A 20,000-nucleotide genomic window follows, 5' to 3' on the forward strand; every position below is an offset into this window, starting at 1 on the left:
ACAGACCAGTTTCTACCAAAATGCACAAGACATAATTTGCCATCATTCTGCTATTGTTTGGTGAAGACATTTTCTAAATCTCTCTTTGCAGTCAAAAATGAGATTAAAAACAAAATAGGGCGCTTTTTTTTGGACCACCCTGTATTTAGTGACTTTGTTTTAAAATGATAATCACTAACATGTTGAATTTAGGCATATCACAAGATGTCACAATCGATTAGCAAAAGCAAAACACATCGCACAAAAGAAACAAACTGAATACTGAGATATCGAATACGACGGAAACAGGAAACCTATTTAAATGAAATGAAGCAACTGATGTTATATTACTATAACAAGTAGCTACAAGTGAATCAACTGTCTTCGTGGACACATCTATGCTAACCAGATGAGATGTGTTGAAATCGAACATCTTACAGCCGGCCCAAGACTACATGCATCAGCGGCATTTTAAGCTGTGCAAAGTGGCCAAATAGTACAGATTGAACGACAAGTTAAAGAAAAGTAATAAACTTGGCATCGATTTTGTCCGCAGTCTCTGTGGCTAAGCCCAGGAATAAGACCGTCGTCGAATTACCGTTGAATTAAGGTGAGAAAAAGCTATACTGTGGAAAAACCCTCAGACGTTCATTTCTCTCCTGTGAAAGGTTTTCAGTACGTGTGGATATCCCTAGTCACGCTAACGTATTAACCCTTTCTTTCTCAATCGTTCGACGTTTTTGGAGGAAAAGTTGAAAAGTGCAATTTAAATTGTCTATACTTGTTAGGAGTGACTTCTCGGTGTACGTGTGTGTGTGTGTGTGTGTGTGTGTACGTGTACGTGTGTGTGTGTGTGTGTGTGTGTACGTGTGTGTGTGTGTGTGTGTGTGTGTGTGTACGTGTGTGTGTATGTGTGTGTGTGTGTATATGTGTGTGTGTGTGTGTGTGTGTGTGTGTGTGTGTGTGTGTGTGTGTGTGTGTGTGTATGTGTGTGTGTGCGTGTGCGTGCGTGCCACACAGTTTGCCTACGGTGTTGACAAATATTGTCATGGAGATGGGCTACGAGGGAGCGGTGTGTGTAGAGCAGGTGCAGGAGAACGGGAGGGGGTGGGCTGCGGTATCGAATAACCAACACCAGCCCCTCATAGGTCTCAACCTGTGGGGCATGAAGCGTCATCTCGACGAGGGGGAGGGGTGGGGGGATGGGAGTGGCATTGTCCATAAACTATCCATTTATTCACAAACATGCGCAGTGTTGATGGCTGTTTGCCAAGGTCCGCCTACTGTTTGTGGTCACAAATGATGAAGCAAGGGCAGATAACTTCATTCATCACCGGACAAGGGAGATGACTCTGTTGACAGCGATGCATTAAACACAAACAATCGTTTCCTACACTGATAGTGCTAACCTTGGGAATGATTGACATTGGCAGTATCCGTGATTGTAGCCAGATACTTCTCTACTGGTTTGGCTAATGTTGATTTTATTGTTTTCACTACCTTTGCGACTTGTTGGCACTCGTTTTAATGTCTGGAACAGGGTGGACGAGAAATAGGGGGCCGGGGGGAAGGGGACGAGAGACAGACAGAGAGAGACAGACAAAGAGAGAGACAGAGAGACAGAGAGACAGAGACAGAGAGACAGAGAGACAGAGACAGAGAGAAAGACAGAGACAGACAGAAAGAGAGACGGACAGCCAGACAGACAGCCAGACAGAGAGAGAGATAGAGAGAGAGAGAGAGAGAGAGAGAGAGAAAAGAGACGGAGAGAGAGAGAGAGACAGAGACAGACAGAACGAGAGACAGACAGCCAGACAGAGAGAGAGAGAGAGAGAGAGAGAGAGAGAGAGAGAGACGGAGAGACGGAGAGAGAGACAGAAAAAGAGACAGAGACAGAAACAACAGGGTGTGTTTATCAATGTGTCTGTCCGTCTGTGTCACTGTCTGTTCACGGACACTAGATTATTTTAGAATACAGACGAAGAGCCAAAGACAGACAGGCAACGAGCTAGACAGACAAATAATAAACAAACCCTGTTTTCTTATGTCTCTCTCTTGACAGACAAAGCCATAGCGAGCCAGTCAGCCAGCCAGCCAGCCAGCCAGACAAACATGCAACGCACGAGAAAACTCAACACTACCGCCCAAAACAGCGATCGCAAAACTGTCGTAAAAGTGAAGTTCATCGGACCATAGCACAGCCCCTGTCTCACGGGATCTGTCAAATACTAGTAGTACCACAGCCCTTCGACGTTATGGCCGTAAAATATTACTGAAGCGTAAAATATTATTGAAAGCCATTTGGCTCAAAACAGCTCCTCGCATAAAAAAAAGTGTATTTCTGGAGTCAAAATGCACTTCAGCACGCGAGTAAGAAATCAATGTCTTACGGCCCTAAACTGCATCAAAACTTGGATTGCAACATCTAGGACTTGATCAAGATCGGCCTCTTTTCATAAAGAACTTTGTTTCGTTGCCTTTTTGAGAGTCAGGCGTAACATATTTGTTGCCTTTTGGTCAGTCAAACGAGACACATTTGTTGCCTTTTTGTCAGTCAAGCATAACACATTTGTTGCCTTTTTTGTCAGTCAAGCATAACACATGTGTTGCCTTTTTGTCAGACAAGCGTGACACATTTGTTCCCTTTTTTGTCAATCAAGCATGACACATTTGTTGCCTTTTTGTCAGTCAAGCATAACACATTTGTTGCCTTTTTGTCAGACAAGCGTGACACATTTGTTCCCTTTTTTGTCAATCAAGCATGACACATTTGTTGCCTTTTTTGTCAGTCAAGCATAACACATTTGTTGCCTTTTTTGTCAGACAAGCGTGACACATTTGTTCCCTTTTTTGTCAATCAAGCATGACACATTTGTTGCCTTTTTTGTCAGTCAAGCATGACACATTTGTTGCCTTTTTTGTCAGTCAAGCATAACACATTTGTTGCCTTTTTTGTCAGTCAAGCGTGACACATGTGTTGCCTTTTTGTCAGTCAAGCGTGACACATGTGTTGCCTTTTTGTCAGTCAAGCGTTACACATGTGTTGCTTTTTTGTCAGTCAAGCGTGACACATGTGTTGCTTTTTTGTCAGTCAAGTGTGACACATGTGTTGCCTTTTTGTCAGTCAAGCGTTACACATGTGTTGCCTTTTTGTCAGTCAAGCGTGACACATGTGTTGCTTTTTTGTCAGTCGAGCGTTACACATGTGTTGCCTTTTTGTCAGTCAAGCGTGACACATGTGTTGCTTTTTTGTCAGTCGAGCGTTACACATGTGTTGCCTTTTTGTCAGTCAAGCGTGACACATTTGTTGCCTTTTTGAAAGTCAAGCGTGACACATGTGTTGCCTTATTGAGAGTCAAGCGTGACATATGTGTTGCCTTTTTGTCAGTCAAGCGTGACACATTTGTTGCCTGTTTGAAAGTCAAGCGTGACACATGTGTTGCCTTATTGAGAGTCAAGCGTGACATAGGCCTATGTGTTGCCTTTTAGTCAGTCAAGCGTGACATATGTGTTGCCTTTTTGTCAGTCAAGCGTGACACATTTGTTGCCTGTTTGAAAGTCAAGCGTGACACATGTGTTGCCTTATTGGGAGTCAAGCATAACACAGTCATTTGATGCCTTTTCGACCGGCTATAATCCGCTGTCATTTTGCCGCTGGTCCTTGTTTCTTCTCTTCACTTGTTTGTCAACGTTGTAACGTAACCCCAGCCGATTGACGTCATTTGTTTTTGTTCGGTCAATTCTGTCGAGCAACAGGCGCTTGTCCGTGGTCAGAGTTGTCACGGCGTGAGTACCTAACACTTCTTTGTTCTCTGTTGGCATTGACGCCGTAAAACAATTGCATGTTTTTCTCAGTCGTGTAGGTACATAGTTTGCTTCTGCAATCGCTTTGTTGATGTCGATGTCGGCTTCGTGAGACAAATCAGCGAATCTATCGTGTGGAAAACACTCTGAAGAAAAGGGAGGGGAAAAACACCAACAAGAGGCAAAGACATCAACTATCTGTGGTTAATTTCATCCGTTTAACGAATGTCGAAACGAACTATACGGCTTTGAAACAAAAGCGTTCATCCATTATTTGACGATCGGAAGTCGCAGTTTGTAGGTGCGCTGACCTATTTTGAGCCGAATGGCTTTCCATAAAATATAGCCACTGACCACGGTCAAGCATGCCTGGGTGACCCAGTACCCCAGGGAAAGAGATGATGAATGGCTGTATTTTATGGAAAGCCATTACTGCATTAGGCTCAAAACAGGTCCGCGGATATATGTGTCACAGGGGAAACTAGAATTCAGTAGGATCCGGAATCCTACTAGTAGAGACTGGAATCTCAGTTTCTACTAGTAGATACTGGAATTCCAGTCTCAACTGGACTTTTTCAAGTTCAAACTGGAATTCCAGTATCTACTAGTAGATACCGGAATTCCACTTACAACTGGATTTTTTCCAGTTGAAAGTGGAATTCCGATATCTACTAGTAGAAACTGGAATTCCAGTTTCAACTAACAGCCAGTTCATGTTGGAATTCAGTTTAAATTGGAATTATTTGAAAACTGAAAAAGAAACTGGGATCATATCCACAGAGAGGGTTCAACTTGAAAACAAAGCTTAGATGTGACAATGACTTCTTCACGTGAATCTGAGTTGTTGTTGCAAATAAAGTGACCAATGTTCTCCAGCCAGAGTAATATGGAAATTGGAATTATTTGAAAACTGAAAAAGAAACTGGGATCATATCCACAGAGAGGGTTCAACTTGAAAACAAAGCTTAGATGTGACAATGACTTCTTCACGTGAATCTGAGTTGTTGTTGCAAATAAAGTGACCAATGTTCTCCAGCCAGAGTAATATGGAACAACCGAGGCCCTTCTATTCACAGTGAGTCTTGATCAGTTGATCAGAGTGAAGTGTCAGTGACAGACAGCAGTCAAGATTGAAGATGGAGTCCGAGTCAGAGGATCAGAAAACTCTGTTTTATTCTCTTTTAGAAGCACACATACGGAGTCTTGATGACAGCAAACGAGAATGTTTCTGCATTGCCCAAGAGAAGTACACAAAAATAGTGAAAGCTCTGCAACTGAACAAGGGCCAGCAATGTCCAGAAGGTGCCAAATTCAAGTACAGGTGTGCAAAGCATTATAAATTACAAGTTGTGGGGGCAAGGACAATGCTATGTTGCCAGAAAACCAACTGCCCGGTTGTGACCAGAGAGGAATTGTTTGCGACAATTGCGCGATGTCACGTTCATGTTGGCCATGGGGGAAGGGATAAAACGTGGGCGGAAATCAAAGCAAACTACGCAGGAGTCCACCACTCAGCAGTCAGTGTGTTCCTGAAGACCTGTCCCAGCTGCAGGCAGCGCCAGGTGGTGAAATCACTTCCATCTGGAAAGGCAATGATCAATCTGTCTTTTCTACTCAGAGTCCAAATCGACCTCATTGACTTCCGCAGCAGGCCTGACAGGGACTTTAAATGGATCCTGCATGCAAGGGACTGTTTTTCGAAGTTTTCTTGGGCCTATCCCTTGGAATCCAAGACTGCAGCAGAGGTAGCAGGTCATCTGTTCGACCAATTCTGCACCTTTGGACCACCACGCCTCCTGCAGAGTGACAATGGCAGAGAATTCACGGCGAACGTGATACGTGAAGTGTGTGATCTGTGGCCTGGAACAGTGATCATCCATGGACGCCCAAGACATCCTGAAAGTCAGGGTAAGTGTTCGTTTTTATTTGTATTTTTTTCAGAAATGAAAATTAACCCTTACAGTGCCTACAAGACGGGTATACCCGTCCTGCACTCTAGCCAGTTAGAGAAAACATTCTTGTCGAAGAGTGACCATGCATTGAAACACCCCGGCAGTGAAAGGGTTAATGAGGCAGACCTACCGGTGGTAACATGTTTTGTCTGTTGCATCTGTCAAAAGATAAACATTCAGCTTTTTTCGTAATCGGATCATTTTTCACATTTTACTGACATTGAATTGAAACACCCCGGCAGTGAAAGGGTTAATGAGGCAGACCTACCTGTGGTAACATGGAATATGAAACCGAAATTTAACGCAATAGGTCTAATCTAAAATTTCCATAGTGGTGATTGTGATTGTGATTTTTTTTTTTACTGGCGGTATAACAAGCTAAAATGGGTATGAACTGAACCGCTATGATGTCCAGGTTTTGAAAACTAATGTCGCAGTTGCAGCACTTTAGTACAACATGCTAGATTAACCCCTTGTTACCAAAACCAGGAAACTTTGAAGTTTTCACTCATTCCCCTAGTTTTGGAAAACGGCACTTTGAATTTTAATTTAAAAACATATTATGAATCTGTTTGACTTCCTTGACCTTTACAGATGTATTTTAAGGCATTTTGAGAAGGGATTGCGTTATTAAGACTGGGAATATATCAAAAGTATTAAAAAAAATTATGGAATTTGAGCAATATTTGGTAAAACGTTCTCAGCACATCAGTCAAACTATGGATTAACATGGATAAATAGATGTTATTTTAACCGTCTGGGGGTGTAAAATTTGAAAAGTGGTTTTGGTGTGCCTCAATTTTACATAAAAGTCCAAATTAACCTCTTGTCTGTGAAATATGGAAAAAATGCCATTTTTCATTTTTCCAACTTATTTTTTCTTCAAAATTAACGATATGTTATCCAACGTTACCGATTTGGGTCTGTTTGATCTCCTAAGCCTGTCTAACTGCATTTAAAGTGAAATACACAGTGCCATTTTTAAAAATTAGGGGAATGAGTGAACTTTTCAAAATTTTGACGTTTTGGGGCAACAAGGGGTTCATTTGGCATGTTGTACTAAAGTGCTGCAACTACATCACTTTTCAAAAACTACACACCATAACGGTTCAATTGATACCAAATGGTCGAAATGGTCATGGCACTTAAAGGGGTATGAAAGACCTAAACCGGAAGTAGAAATCTTTGAACGGCAGCTGATACATTACCTTATCAACTCTCATTATCCAAAGTTTCAAGCCTGTAAGTCCAGTATTACTTCAGAAACATCGGAAAACTCAAAATCAAATTAAACAATTATTATCCGGAAGTGGTCCTAAAGGCTGAATCTTATCATCCCATGTGATGGGAGAAGCCTGGAAGATTCCAACTCAATGTCCGACGCGAAGCCACACTTCCCTTTTGATAATAAAACGTTGTTTTTTTACCACTTCCGGATAAGGATTGTTTATTTTGATTTTGCGTTTTCCGATGTTTCTCAGCGAATACCAGGCTTTCAGGCTTAATTTTCTGGATAATGAGAGTTCATAGAGTAATGTATCAGCTGCCGTTCAAGGAATTCTACTTCCGGTTTAGGTCTTTCATACCCCTTTAATGGTACTGTGACAGTACCATGAACCTTTCGATGAATGATACACTCGACTTCTCAAATTAAAACTGCTCTAGCAGCTTTATAAATCAGCTTTACAACCTGAAATATGGGCTACAGACATAGTGCAGTGGCCTAGGCTTGAAAAGGCCTCTATTTAAGGTGACAGTATCCAACTGGGATTGCTTCACTGTGTGCAGGGTGCATTGAGAGGGGGAACGGAGACCTACAATTGAAACTAGGCAAATGGATGGATACCAATGGCCCACAATGGAGCAGGGGATTAAAGTCTGTGGTTCACTCAATCAACACATCAGTTTCAAGTGCAACTGGGACAACACCGTATGAACTTGTATTTGGTCAGAAACCACGTTCGGACCAAGCTGTTTGGGAGGAATTTGCAGCTCAGGGTATTGTGCGTGAAGAAGATTTGCCAAATGATCTGCTTGTTATGCTTCCCACAATGAGGCAGGAAGGTGCAGTCGTGCAGTCAGTGAGTGAGGAAGATGCAGTCATTGAGTCATTGAGTCAGGAAGGTGCAGTCGTCGAGTCATTGAGTCAGGAAGGTGCAGTCGTCGAGTCATTGAGTCAGGAAGGTGCAGTCGTGCAGTCAGTGAGTGAGGAAGATGCAGTCGTTGAGTCATTGAGTCAGGAAGGTGCAGTCGTCGAGTCATTGAGTCAGGAAGGTGCAGTCGTCGAGTCATTGAGTCAGGAAGGTGCAGTCGTTGAGTCATTGAATCATGATGGTGCAGTCGTGCAGTCAGTGTGGCTGGACAATGTGGGGCGTGTAGTTCTGAGTCAAGAAGACACAGCCGTGAGTCAGAGAAGTGCAGTTGTGCAGTCAGGGAGCCAGAGTGACATCAGCTGCGAGGACGACGAGAGAATCACTGTGTGGAGTGAAGTGGTCTTTGATACAGTTCTGCAGCCAGTCAACAATTCTTTGCCAACTCCCGGACCTTCAACTGCTGGTATGTGGTATGCTTCTATCTGAATTGGTTTTAAAAATCTTGTGTTTTAGAGATATTGGCCATGCAACCATTGGACTAGTTGACGCCCATTACTGTATTAGTCGTATTAATAGGAGTAACATTCCATTACATTAACCCTTTTGCAGCCATAACAAACTAATGATGAACACAATTTTGATAATGATACACAATGCAGGAGACGGGAGGTGCACTGGCAAGGGTTAATGACTCTGGGGATTAATGGCAGATTTGATGCAAATACAACTACAGTTCATTTGTTTCACAGGTGCTGACCGTTCTTCAGAAGCAGTCAACTTTCAAAAAAAACTTTCCTGTCAAAATGGGTCAAGTGTATGTTTTTGCAATGAATTATTCAGAATTTCTTCCTGTATCACTTCAACGTCGAAACACTAGTACACAGTGATTAATGTGTACACATACATGCCACATTATCATGTCACATTTCCCAACAGAGAAGAAGAAGAATGACTGCAAATGTCTGTTGCAAATACAACTGCATTTTATTTGTTTCACAGGTGCTGACCGTTCTTCAGAAGCAGTCAACTTTCAGGATCCTCTCGGACCTTCTCTCAGCACTCCTGAGCAGCATGCCACTGGTAAGTTTCTTCACACTTCCCTCAACACACTTTCAATGTGCCATATTTTCTATCAATTTATAAAGACTAGTTTGAAGATGTTAACAGGTTAACCCTTACACCACCTTTCTTGGTTTTCACACCAGCGTAGACGATTTTAATTTGTTTGTTTCACAGGTGCTGGTGGTTCTTCTCTCGGCATTGTAGAAAACGTGGATTCACCAAGTACATCATCTACTACCTGTACCAGCCACAAGCGAGGAAAGGAGTATCTTCTTTTGAGCGACAACGTCATCGTTTGTTCTGGCACAGAGCACACAAATCTTGACGTTGTGCATGGTGTGAAAGTGACTAAAACCACTCATGCTGTGTTTTCTGTTGACGAAGTGTTCGTTCCTACACATGTGCCTACAATTGCCAACCCTATGAATGAACCATTAGAAGTAGGACAGTTTGTGTTGTGGAAACGCACTGCAACAGTGCAAAATGAAGAAGGGAACACGGCTCACAAGGAGAAGCGACTTGTTGCCAGAAATAACTATTTGAAGGCTGCCAGACGTCAAGACACGAGGTACCAAAAGAAGGTAAAAGACGTGACCCAATCATTCCAAAACGGGCACACTGTCGGAGTGAAAATCCACAGTGCCGACAGGACCAACACTGACGTGCGGCTCTTGACCTGCAAGATTCTGGAATCAAAGATGAGGGGCGGTGATTCTGTCTATCGGGTGTATTGCCCGACTGGAATTGTTAAAAACTGGTTTCGGGGGGTGGAGCTTGTGGACATGAGCAGTGTGGTCCTCCCACATCTCAATGTGGTAAACCCACAGACTCTTAAGGAAGTGTCCCTCATTCAAGCCTCCAGGTCATCAACTGGTTGGCAAAACCGTGGAGCTGTCGCCAGGTCCGTCTGTACGTGCACAGGCGCGTGCATGACAAAGAGGTGTCCGTGCAAAGATGCCAAACTTGCATGTGGCACCAAATGCCACCCGCACAGCAAGAAATGCAAGAACATGTCCTGAAGTTGTCTGATGTGATTTTCATTGATTTGACTATGCAGTTTGTGGTGTTGGGTCTTTTTAAACAATGGATTTGCTTTCAATAAAGTAGTCAACTGTTCATTTTAAACAAAAAAGAAACTACATTCATCTCCATCGCGAAATTCCAATTTGAACTGAATTCCAACATGAACTGGCTGTTAGTTGAAACTGGAATTCCAGTTTCTACTAGTAGATATCGGAATTCCACTTTCAACTGGAAAAAATCCAGTTGTAAGTGGAATTCCGGTATCTACTAGTAGATACTGGAATTCCAGTTTGAACTTGAAAAAGTCCAGTTGAGACTGGAATTCCAGTATCTACTAGTAGAAACTGAGATTCCAGTCTCTACTAGTAGGATTCCGGATCCTACTGAATTCTAGTTTCTACTGTGACATATGTATTACTCGTGTACTGAACTTTTTGACGCGATGATTTGTTTTGGGCCAAATGGCTTTCGAAATGACTACAGACATACCGGCCATAAGACGAGTCACTGCGATATTGTCCGGCTAGGTCAAAGTGACTGGAAGTCCAGCTTAGTCTCGTACACCGGGGAAGAAAGGGCGTCAGATGGACCAAAACTGTTTGTCAATATCACGTTAATGGACGGTGTCTTTGAGGACGATGCCGCACTGCCATTGTTAAAACGAACCATTACTGTCGATACGGTGTCTTTGAGGACGATGCCGCACTGCCATTGTTAAAACGAACCATTACTGTCGATACGGTGTCTTTGAGGACGATGCCGCACTGCCATTGTTAAAACGAACCATTACTGTCGATACGGTGTCTTTGAGGACGATGCCGCACTGCCATTGTTAAAACGAACCATTACTGTCGGTACGGTGTCTTTGAGGACGATGCCGCACTGCCATTGTTAAAACGAACCATTACTGTCGGTACGGTGTCTTTGAGGACGATGCCGCACTGCCATTGTTAAAACGAACCATTACTGTCGATACGGTGTCTTTGAGGACGATGCCGCACTGCCATTGTTAAAACGAACCATTACTGTCGATACGCTGTCTTTGAGGACGATGCCGCACTGCCATTGTTAAAACGAACCATTACTGTCGATACGGTGTCTTTGAGGACGATGCCGCACTGCCATTGTTAAAACGAACCATTACTGTCGATACGGTGTCTTTGAGGACGATGCCGCACTGCCATTGTTAAAACGAACCATTACTGTCGATACGCTGTCTTTGAGGACGATGCCGCACTGCCATTGTTAAAACGAACCATTACTGTCGATACGGTGTCTTTGAGGACGATGCCGCACTGCCATTGTTAAAACGAACCATTACTGTCGATACGGTGTGACCCCCTTTCAAGACCACAAACATTCAGTTGTTATCATATTTTAGAAAGGAGGGCATTTTTAACATTTAGGAGGTATATTTGCAGAGGATATGAACAGAACATTTGAAAAATGAAGGTCTTAAAAAGAAGGGGGGGGGAGTCTTAAATCGCATGGGTCTTAAGAGATTGTTTCCACCACACAGTGGAACCTCCCCTCAGAGACCCCCACCACACATCTGAGAAAGGAGGAGGTCTTAAAATGGGGGGGGGGATACAGTTACACAGGTTATGAGCAGAAAGTCTAAGAAAACAGGGTCTTAAAATGGAGGAAGTCTGAAGAGAGAGGATCCAGTGTAATGTTGTATTACCAGCACTCAAAACGTTTTACGCTGACGCACACTGAGTCACCGATCATTATCATCCATGCTCCTACACACGGTTATCATTATCATCCATGCTCCTACACACGGTTATCATTATCATCCATGCTCCTACACACGGTTATCATTATCATCCATGGTCCTACACACGGTTATCATTATCATCCATGCTCCTACACACGGTTATCATTATCATCCATACTCCTACACACGGTTATCATTATCATCCATGTTCCTACACACGGTTATCATTATCATCCATGGTCCTACACACGGTTATCATTATCATCCATACTCCTACACACGGTTATCATTATCATCCATGTTCCTACACACGGTTATCATTATCATCCATGCTCCTACACACGGTTATCATTATCATCCATACTCCTACACACGGTTATCATTATCATCCATGTTCCTACACACGGTTATCATTATCATCCATGCTCCTACACACGGTTATCATTTGAACAAGTCTGGACACAATTCAGATGCGGGGCGTCACACTCCACAAGACAAGTGACGGGTTTCTGCCAATTGAAAGTTCACGATACAGTCAGTTGAACCCGATGTCATGTCCTTCAATTTCTTTTATCAACAGCAATGGAACTATCAGTCTGTCTGCTTCGTGAGGCACCACGCAAAGCCACGCTGGAGATTTTTGACACTAAAGCTGTACAATTCAAATATTGAACTTTGACGGGCTGTCAGTCTAAAGATATGTTTGTCTGTCTGTGTCTCTCTTTGTCTATCTCTGTCTGTCTGAGTCTCTGTTTCTGTCTCTCTCTTTCTGTGTCTCTCTTTGTCTATCTCTGTCTGTCTGAGTCTCTGTTTCTGTCTCTCTCTGTCTGTGTCTCTCTTTGTCTATCTCTGTCTGTCTGAGTCTCTGTTTCTGTCTCTCTCTTTCTCTCTGCTTGTTTTTTGTTTTGTTTGTTTAGTTGATAACTTCTTAGCTTTGTTTGTTTGCTTGCGATTTTCTGTTTGTCATGTATGTTGTATTATTTAGATTTTCTGTTTGTCATGTATAAGAATGTTGTATTATTTAGATTTTCTGTTTGTCATGTATAAGAATGTTGTATTATTTAGATTTTCTGTTTGTCATGTATAAGAATGTTGTATTATTTAGATTTTCTGTTTGTCATGTATAAGAATGTTGTATTATTTAGATTTTCTGTTTGTCATGTATTAGAATGGTGTATTATTTAGATTTTCTGTTTGTCATGTATAAGAATGTTGTATTATTTAGATTTTCTGTTTGTCATGTATAAGAATGTTGTATTATTTAGATTTTCTGTTTGTCATGTATAAGAATGTTGTATTATTTAGATTTTCTGTTTGTCATGTATAAGAATGTTGTATTATTTAGATTTTCTGTTTGTCATGTATAAGAATGTTGTATTATTTAGATTTTCTGTTTGTCATGTATAAGAATGTTGTATTATTTAGATTTTCTGTTTGTCATGTATAAGAATGTTGTATTATTTAGATTTTCTGTTTGTCATGTATAAGAATGTTGTATTATTTAGATTTTCTGTTTGTCATGTATAAGAATGTTGTATTATTTAAATTTTCTGTTTGTCATGTATAAGAATGTTGTATTATTTAGATTTTCTGTTTGTCATGTATAAGAATGTTGTATTATTTAGATTTTCTGTTTGTCATGTATTAGAATGGTGTATTATTTAGATTTTCTGTTTGTCATGTATGTTGTATTATTTAGATGTAAGGATAGGTTGTAAGAAAAGGCGTATCCTGAAACCTTTGAAAAGTAAAGTTCCATCATCATCATCAATCATCATCATTGTCACGTTTCAATATATCACTTAAGGTGATTATGAACCGGTTAATTACTACTAATTAACTAACCACACCACGATCCACTCTCGCAGGCATACAATTAAATAGAGTCAACGAAAGTATAAGTTTCAGACGCCTGTTTATGTATAAACTCGCCACCTCCCTCGAGTCTTCACTCAAAATATGTTCCTTTTACGTTCTCAACACGTAAAAAACCAGTGTTCACTGACAAAATGCCAGTAGTATGTAGAAAATTATAGGAACACGCTGAACCCGTGTAAATATAGTTAAATGAGAATGTTCTGTTCAAAAAGCTCTAGTTCGTGCAGGTGTCACACACCCCACGTTGTCACTACTCCAATGAAATCATAGATACGAAAAGACAACGGTGGTCAACGGGGTGCGTACGACATGGTGCACTTAGCTTTATCTCTGCTGCTGCTGCTTAGCCGGTATGCTGGTTAGCCGGTTCGCTGGTTAGCCGGTCCGCTGGTTAGCCGGTTCGCTGGTTAGCCGGTCCGCTGGTTAGCCGGTCTCCTGGTTAGCCGGTCTCCTGGTTAGCGTAGCTTCAACAGTTCCCGCCAGAGTCAGCCGTGCAGATGTTACAGGAACGTAACGAAGCGAGGCGAACGAAGGCTGCAAACAGAAAGCATCGGTGCACTAAACATGTCAGCTACCCCTCACCCACCACCTTAAAACATGTCATCTTTAAATACCTCATCGAGCACGTGGGCCTGCACAAAACGGCCTTTTTACAACAACAAAACAGTCATTTTCCGTCCTTCTCTCCCTATCTGCAAAAACCATATACAGATTAGTATTTTAGCGTCACAGAGAGTAAATTATGCGCTAACCTGGAAAGAACAACAGAGAGTATTTCATTCCACAAACACAGACTCATCAACAGCGTTAAATAATGATTTATTACCTCAAAAGCCTATGATTGTACTCTCAATGGAAGCAAAGTCCGCCTCCTCCCTGGAACAGCCTCTGTTCGTCAACAGTGACCAAAAACCTCCAGAACCCCTTGTCGAATCCTTATGCGAAAGCCATCGCCGACGAAGGAAAGTTGACGACTTGTCCTCAGCAAAATATGTGGCAGTGAGAAAGGAAAAACTAGTGGAAGCTCCCCTAGAGTGCCGAATACAATATTCGGTGAAAAACCATCATACTCTAGAAACTGTGTATTAGATCCTTCCCCTTCTGCCGCTGGGTGTCAAGTGCCCCGTGCTTGTGTCTCTCTCAGACAACCTAGCCAATAACACGTGACTGACCTTGTCACAAAACCAGTCCAGCTATACACAATTCTGCCTCCCAAGCAGAAAAAAGACACGAGAAACTCAATCCGTGAAAATCCCGTGCGCGCTGTCAGCGAAAAACCGTCAGCCCTATGACAGCAGAAACCCCCACTGTGAAACTCGTGCACTACAAAACATCCGTGCTAGTTGAGCACTGTCAGCAAACTCTGCTGTAGCCCAATATCACGTACAGGCGCTTTCTATCATACTCGACCAAGAACAGGCACTCCACTGAGTGACACTTTCTTGGTCTCTGTCACTCGATCGTGACACACCTCCCCTCTTCAAGACGAAACCTCGGTTTCGCTCACAGTCATGTTCTCCTCTACAGCCCGAGAGAGAAAGTCAGCTCCAACATTGTTGGCGCCCGGAATGACGCGTACCGTGAATTGGTACGGTTGGAGAATCAACGCCCAGCGCATAAGTCTGGCGTTTGCCAACCTTGCAACCTGAAGATATTGCAGAGGTTGATGGTCCGTCTCCAGACAGAAAGGTCGTCCGTACAGGTACGCTTCGAACTTCTGGATGCCCCAGACAATGGCGAGACACTCGCGTTCAACCGTTGCATACGCTGCCTCGGCCGAGGTCAGCTTACGGCTGGCGAAGCAAACAGGGTGCAAAAACCCCTCTGTCTCCTGAAGCAACACTGCCCCAAGTCCCTTCCCTGAAGCGTCTGTCCTCAGCACGAAGTCCTTGTTCAGGTCTGGTAGTCGGAGAATAGGCTGACTGGTGAGTCGCCTCTTCAGGGTGTTGAATGCGGAGCTGCATTCCTCAGTCCACACTACAACGGTCGGTTGTAGTTTCTTGGTAAGGTTGGTCAGTGGTGGGGCGATTTCGGCAAAGTGCGGGATGAAGCGTCTGTAGAAGCTGGCTAGGCCCAGGAAAGACCTGACTTCTTTCTTCGTGCGCGGTGGCTCCGCCTCCCGAATCTTCTGGATCTTGTCGTCCTCTGGAACGAGCAATCCCTCGCCGACAACATGACCCAGGAAAGACAATTCCCGAAATCCCAAGTAGCACTTGGACGGTTTAGCTCCCAGATTTCCGTCCTTCAACCTTCCGAACACGTCGCGCAGGGCGTCGAGATGTTCAGTCCATGTCTCTGTCGCGATCAGCACATCGTCGATGAAACTGCTGATGTCCTCGCGCTTCAATGGTTCCAAAAGTTTCCTCATCATGCGAGTGAAGACGGCACCTGCATTCTGTAGACCAAAAGGCATGACTGTCCACTGGAACTGGCCGAATGGAGTGGTAAATGCAGTCTTTGGGCGATCTTCCTCGGCAACTGGAATTTGCCAGTATCCCTTGGTGAGGTCTAATTTTGAAAAATACTTGGCCTTGGCCAAGTGACTGAAGAGGTAGTCCACATCAGGCATGGGTTCCGCGTCAAACGCCGTAATCTTGTTCAGCTTCCGGTAGTCGACACAGAACCTGACGCGTCCATCCTTCTTCTTCACAAGCACAATTGGTGAACTGTAGGGAGAGTTCGCTGGCTCGATGACGCCCAACTTCGTCATGTCGGCGATTTCCTTCCTGACCACCTCCTTCTGGGCATGAGGCATGGGATACTGCTTCGTCCTCACTGGCTGCTTCTCCAGCAAGTCGAAGGTAAACTCCTCTAGATGCGTCTGAAGTGGTATGTCTGTAAGGACCCGTGCTGCATCCTTCAGGATCTCTTGCAAGTCCGCCTGCTGGTCGTCCCCAAGATCAGGTGAGATGTGCACGTCCGTGTGATCCTCACTAGCCTCCAGCGGACAAACTGGTACACGTCCTCCTCCCTGTTCTTCCGTTGTCTCGTCCATCACGACAGCAACTGCTTCTGTCACTTTGTCCTTTTCCCCGTAGGCAGTCCTCTCTATGTAGGCGCGCAGCAGGTTGGCGTGGTACAGGCGTGCTTTCCCGTTCATGACGATCCTGTAGTCGTTCTGGCCCACTTTCGCTGTCACCTCAAAAGGTCCTTGCCACTGCAGTTGTAGCTTGTTGTGTTTGACAGGTAAAAGTAGCAACACCCGTTCTCCAATCTTGAAGCTGCGCGGCCGTGCCTTGCGGTCGAATCCTCGCGCGTAACGCTGTGCTGCTCTTCCCAGGTTCTCTTGAGCCAGTTTGCAGGTCTCTTAAATCCTGTTCCTGAGTTCTACGATGTAGGTCGCTGTCGTCTGCACCTCCTCGTCAGCTTCTTCGTCCGTCCAAGCCTGACGCAGGATAGCCATGGGACCGCGTACCTGTCTGCCGTACAACAACTCAAATGGGGAAAAGCCCAAGCTCTCCTGAGGAACCTCGCGGTATGCAAAAAGCAATGCCGGGATGTACCTGTCCCACGTGCGTGGTTTCTCCTGAGCTAGTTTCCTCAGCATGGTCTTCAAGGTGCCATTGAACCTTTCCACCAGTCCGTTGCACTGAGCATGGTAAGGAGTGGTGAAGTGCTGCTCCAGTGATAGCAGTCGTGCTGCCTCCGCCATCACTCCTCCCGTGAACTGCGTGCCTCTGTCGGTGAGTACCTCTGATGGAATTCCCAGCCGGGACCACATAGTAACCAGAGCCTCAGCTACTCGCGTGGCTTCAATCGATTTCAGAGGGATCGCCTCTGGGTATCGAGTAGCGTAGTCCACCATGGTCAAAATGTATCTGTTTCCGTCCTCAGACGCAGGCAAGATGGGCCCGATGATGTCCACTGCCACCCGACGAAAGGGTTCGTCGATGAGCGGCATCTTCTCCAAGGGGACCTTCCTCACCCTTCCTTTGGCAACCACCTTCTGGCACTTATCGCAGGACGCACAGAAACGTCGGACATCCGTGCAGATGCCTGGCCAGTAAAAGTGGCGCCAGACACGATCCGTGGTCTTCTTGGTACCAAGATGACCTCCCAGAATCGAGTCGTGTGCCGTTGCCATGACACCCTCGCGAAACTCGCGAGGCACGACAACCTGTTTGAATGTACCTTCTTGGTTGCTGAACTCCCGGTAGAGCAACTTCTTGTCCCTGAGGAACCTTGACCTCCCATGCTTCCCGTCCTTGGGTCCTGAAGAACCTGAATTTCCCGATTTTCCCGGCCGTGAGCCTGAAGATTTGCCGGAGATCGCCTGGGCGTCCTCGTGTACTCTGATCCAGTCGGCTGCCTCCTGAGTAGTCTTTGGCTGGTGCTCCTGCACGAAGGTCACCACCTCAGGTCGCAGGCTGGACATCAGTTGTTCCATGACTATGAGGTCGGCAAGGTCGTTGACGGTCCAGTCCTTTTCGGCCATCTCCACCCAGCGCCGCAGGTAGAGATTAAGGCGTGCCACAAACTGATGGCTCAGCTCGCCGCTCAGTCTCTTGCTGTTACGCAGACGTCGTCTGTAGGCTTCCGCAGTCAGGTTGAAGCGCTGGAGTAACGCCTTCTTTAGTGCCTGATAGTCTCTCGCCTCGTCGTCATCCAAAGCGTTGTAGAGCTGCAATGCGCGTCCCTTTAAGCAGGTGCTAAGGCGGCTAGCCCACGTGGCCTCGTCCCACTTCTGGTCGGATGCAATGCGCTCAAACCGGCGTAAAAAATCGTCGAGCTCGTCCTTGTCATCGTCGAACGTCGGCAGTCTCGTACGGTCGGCAACAAATGTCGATGCGCTAGCCTGAGTAAGCGTACCCTTCTCGGCCTGTAGCCTAGCTAGCTCTAGCTGGTGATCGCGATCTGCCTGTTCCTTCCGGTCTAGTCTGTCACGTTCGTCCTTCTTTTCTTGTCTGTCACGTTCTGCCTGTCGTTCCCTTTCTTGTCTGTCAAGTTCATCTTTCTCTTTCCGTTCTTGTCTGTCACGTTCGTCTTTCCTTTCCTGTCTGTCTCGTTCAGCCTGTCGTTCCCTTTCTTGTCTGTCAAGTTCGTCTTTCTTGTCCTGTCGGTCACGTTCTTCTTTTCTTGTCAGTCGCTCAAATTCTTCCTTCCGTTCTACTTCTAAGCGTTTTAGAACGCTTCGGGCTCTAACGCGTGCGTCTCGCTCAGTCGGTTGCTCGCTCCCAGGAGTCTCGAAAGTTATTCTCCTCGTAGGAGATCCCCCTGTAGCCATGGTTAGTTTTAGCAAAGCTTTATTACCAAAGTAAGTCTAACGCAGCTATAGCTAGAACACGCGGTGATGAAAGCGGTGGATACAAAAATCCAGCAACCGGAAAATGCAGAAGAAAAATCCAAACGGTGTAGAACAAAACGCGTAGCCTACTTTATGGCTGCTTTTTGCGGTGAAACAAAGTGTTTCCCACAGCCGTGGCCTACTTTATCGGCTGCTTTTTGCGGTGAAACAGAGTGTCTCCCACAGCCTTGGTTAGGACAGAAGTCCTCGGACCCTTCCCCCCCAAAATTCCAACAAAGTCAAAATATGGAGAAAAATCCAAGTAAAACAAGACGGTAGAAATGTAACCTGTTACAAAATGCGAAACAACAATGTAGAGAAAACTGAGTAAAACGAATAACAAATCCGCTAACCCCGCTCAGCTCTCTGCAACGGAAAACTCTGAACGTACAACAACAAAGATTCACAAACAAAGGAAAGGGAAGTAATCACAGTTAGCGCATACAATAGCTTACAAATTACAATTTACATTTCCTGCAAGATGTGAATCGCTTAAGGTGTGGTATATGATCAAAACTATACAAAAAAGGGTAGCACCAAGCAGAAAATAAGTCGAGCACTGACGAGATTATCTGCTCTTAGTTATCCTTAATTGGTGGGTCTTTATCAGTTGGAAATTAACTGAGTAAATCCCGGCTTGGCCCCCATGTGTCACGTTTCAATATATCACTTAAGGTGATTATGAACCGGTTAATTACTACTAATTAACTAACCACACCACGATCCACTCTCGCAGTCATACAATTAAATAGAGTCAACAAAAGTATAAGTTTCAGACGCCTGTTTATGTATAAACTCTCCACCTCCCTCGAGTCTTCACTCAAAATATGTTCCTTTTACGTTCTCAACACGTAAAAAACCAGTGTTCACTGACAAAATGCCAGTAGTATGTAGAAAATTATAGGAACACGCTGAACCCGTGTAAATATAGTTAAATGAGAATGTTCTGTTCAAAAAGCTCTAGTTCGTGCAGGTGTCACACACCCCACGTTGTCACTACTCCAATGAAATCATAGATACGAAAAGACAACGGTGGTCAACGGGGTGCGTACGACATGGTGCACTTAGCTTTATCTCTGCTGCTGCTGCTTAGCCGGTATGCTGGTTAGCCGGTTCGCTGGTTAGCCGGTCCGCTGGTTAGCCGGTTCGCTGGTTAGCCGGTCCGCTGGTTAGCCGGTCTCCTGGTTAGCCGGTCTCCTGGTTAG

At 44.6% G+C, this 20,000-nt stretch overlaps 1 protein-coding gene across 1 annotated transcript; it reads left to right on the forward strand.

The window, feature by feature from the left end:
• Positions 1-4,256: 4,256 nt before the first annotated feature.
• Positions 4,257-10,075, forward strand: LOC138946872 (uncharacterized). The gene is made up of 4 exons (XM_070318271.1): positions 4,257-5,691; positions 7,524-8,291; positions 8,828-8,908; positions 9,065-10,075. The coding sequence occupies exons 1-4, from the start codon at positions 4,920-4,922 to the stop codon at positions 9,907-9,909; spliced, it is 2,466 nt and encodes an 821-aa protein (XP_070174372.1). The 5' UTR covers positions 4,257-4,919; the 3' UTR covers positions 9,910-10,075.
• The last annotated feature ends 9,925 nt before the right edge of the window (positions 10,076-20,000 follow it).

Source organism: Littorina saxatilis, linkage group LG14, assembly GCF_037325665.1.
Source record: "Littorina saxatilis isolate snail1 linkage group LG14, US_GU_Lsax_2.0, whole genome shotgun sequence".
Classification (NCBI taxonomy): Eukaryota; Metazoa; Mollusca; class Gastropoda; order Littorinimorpha; family Littorinidae; genus Littorina; species Littorina saxatilis.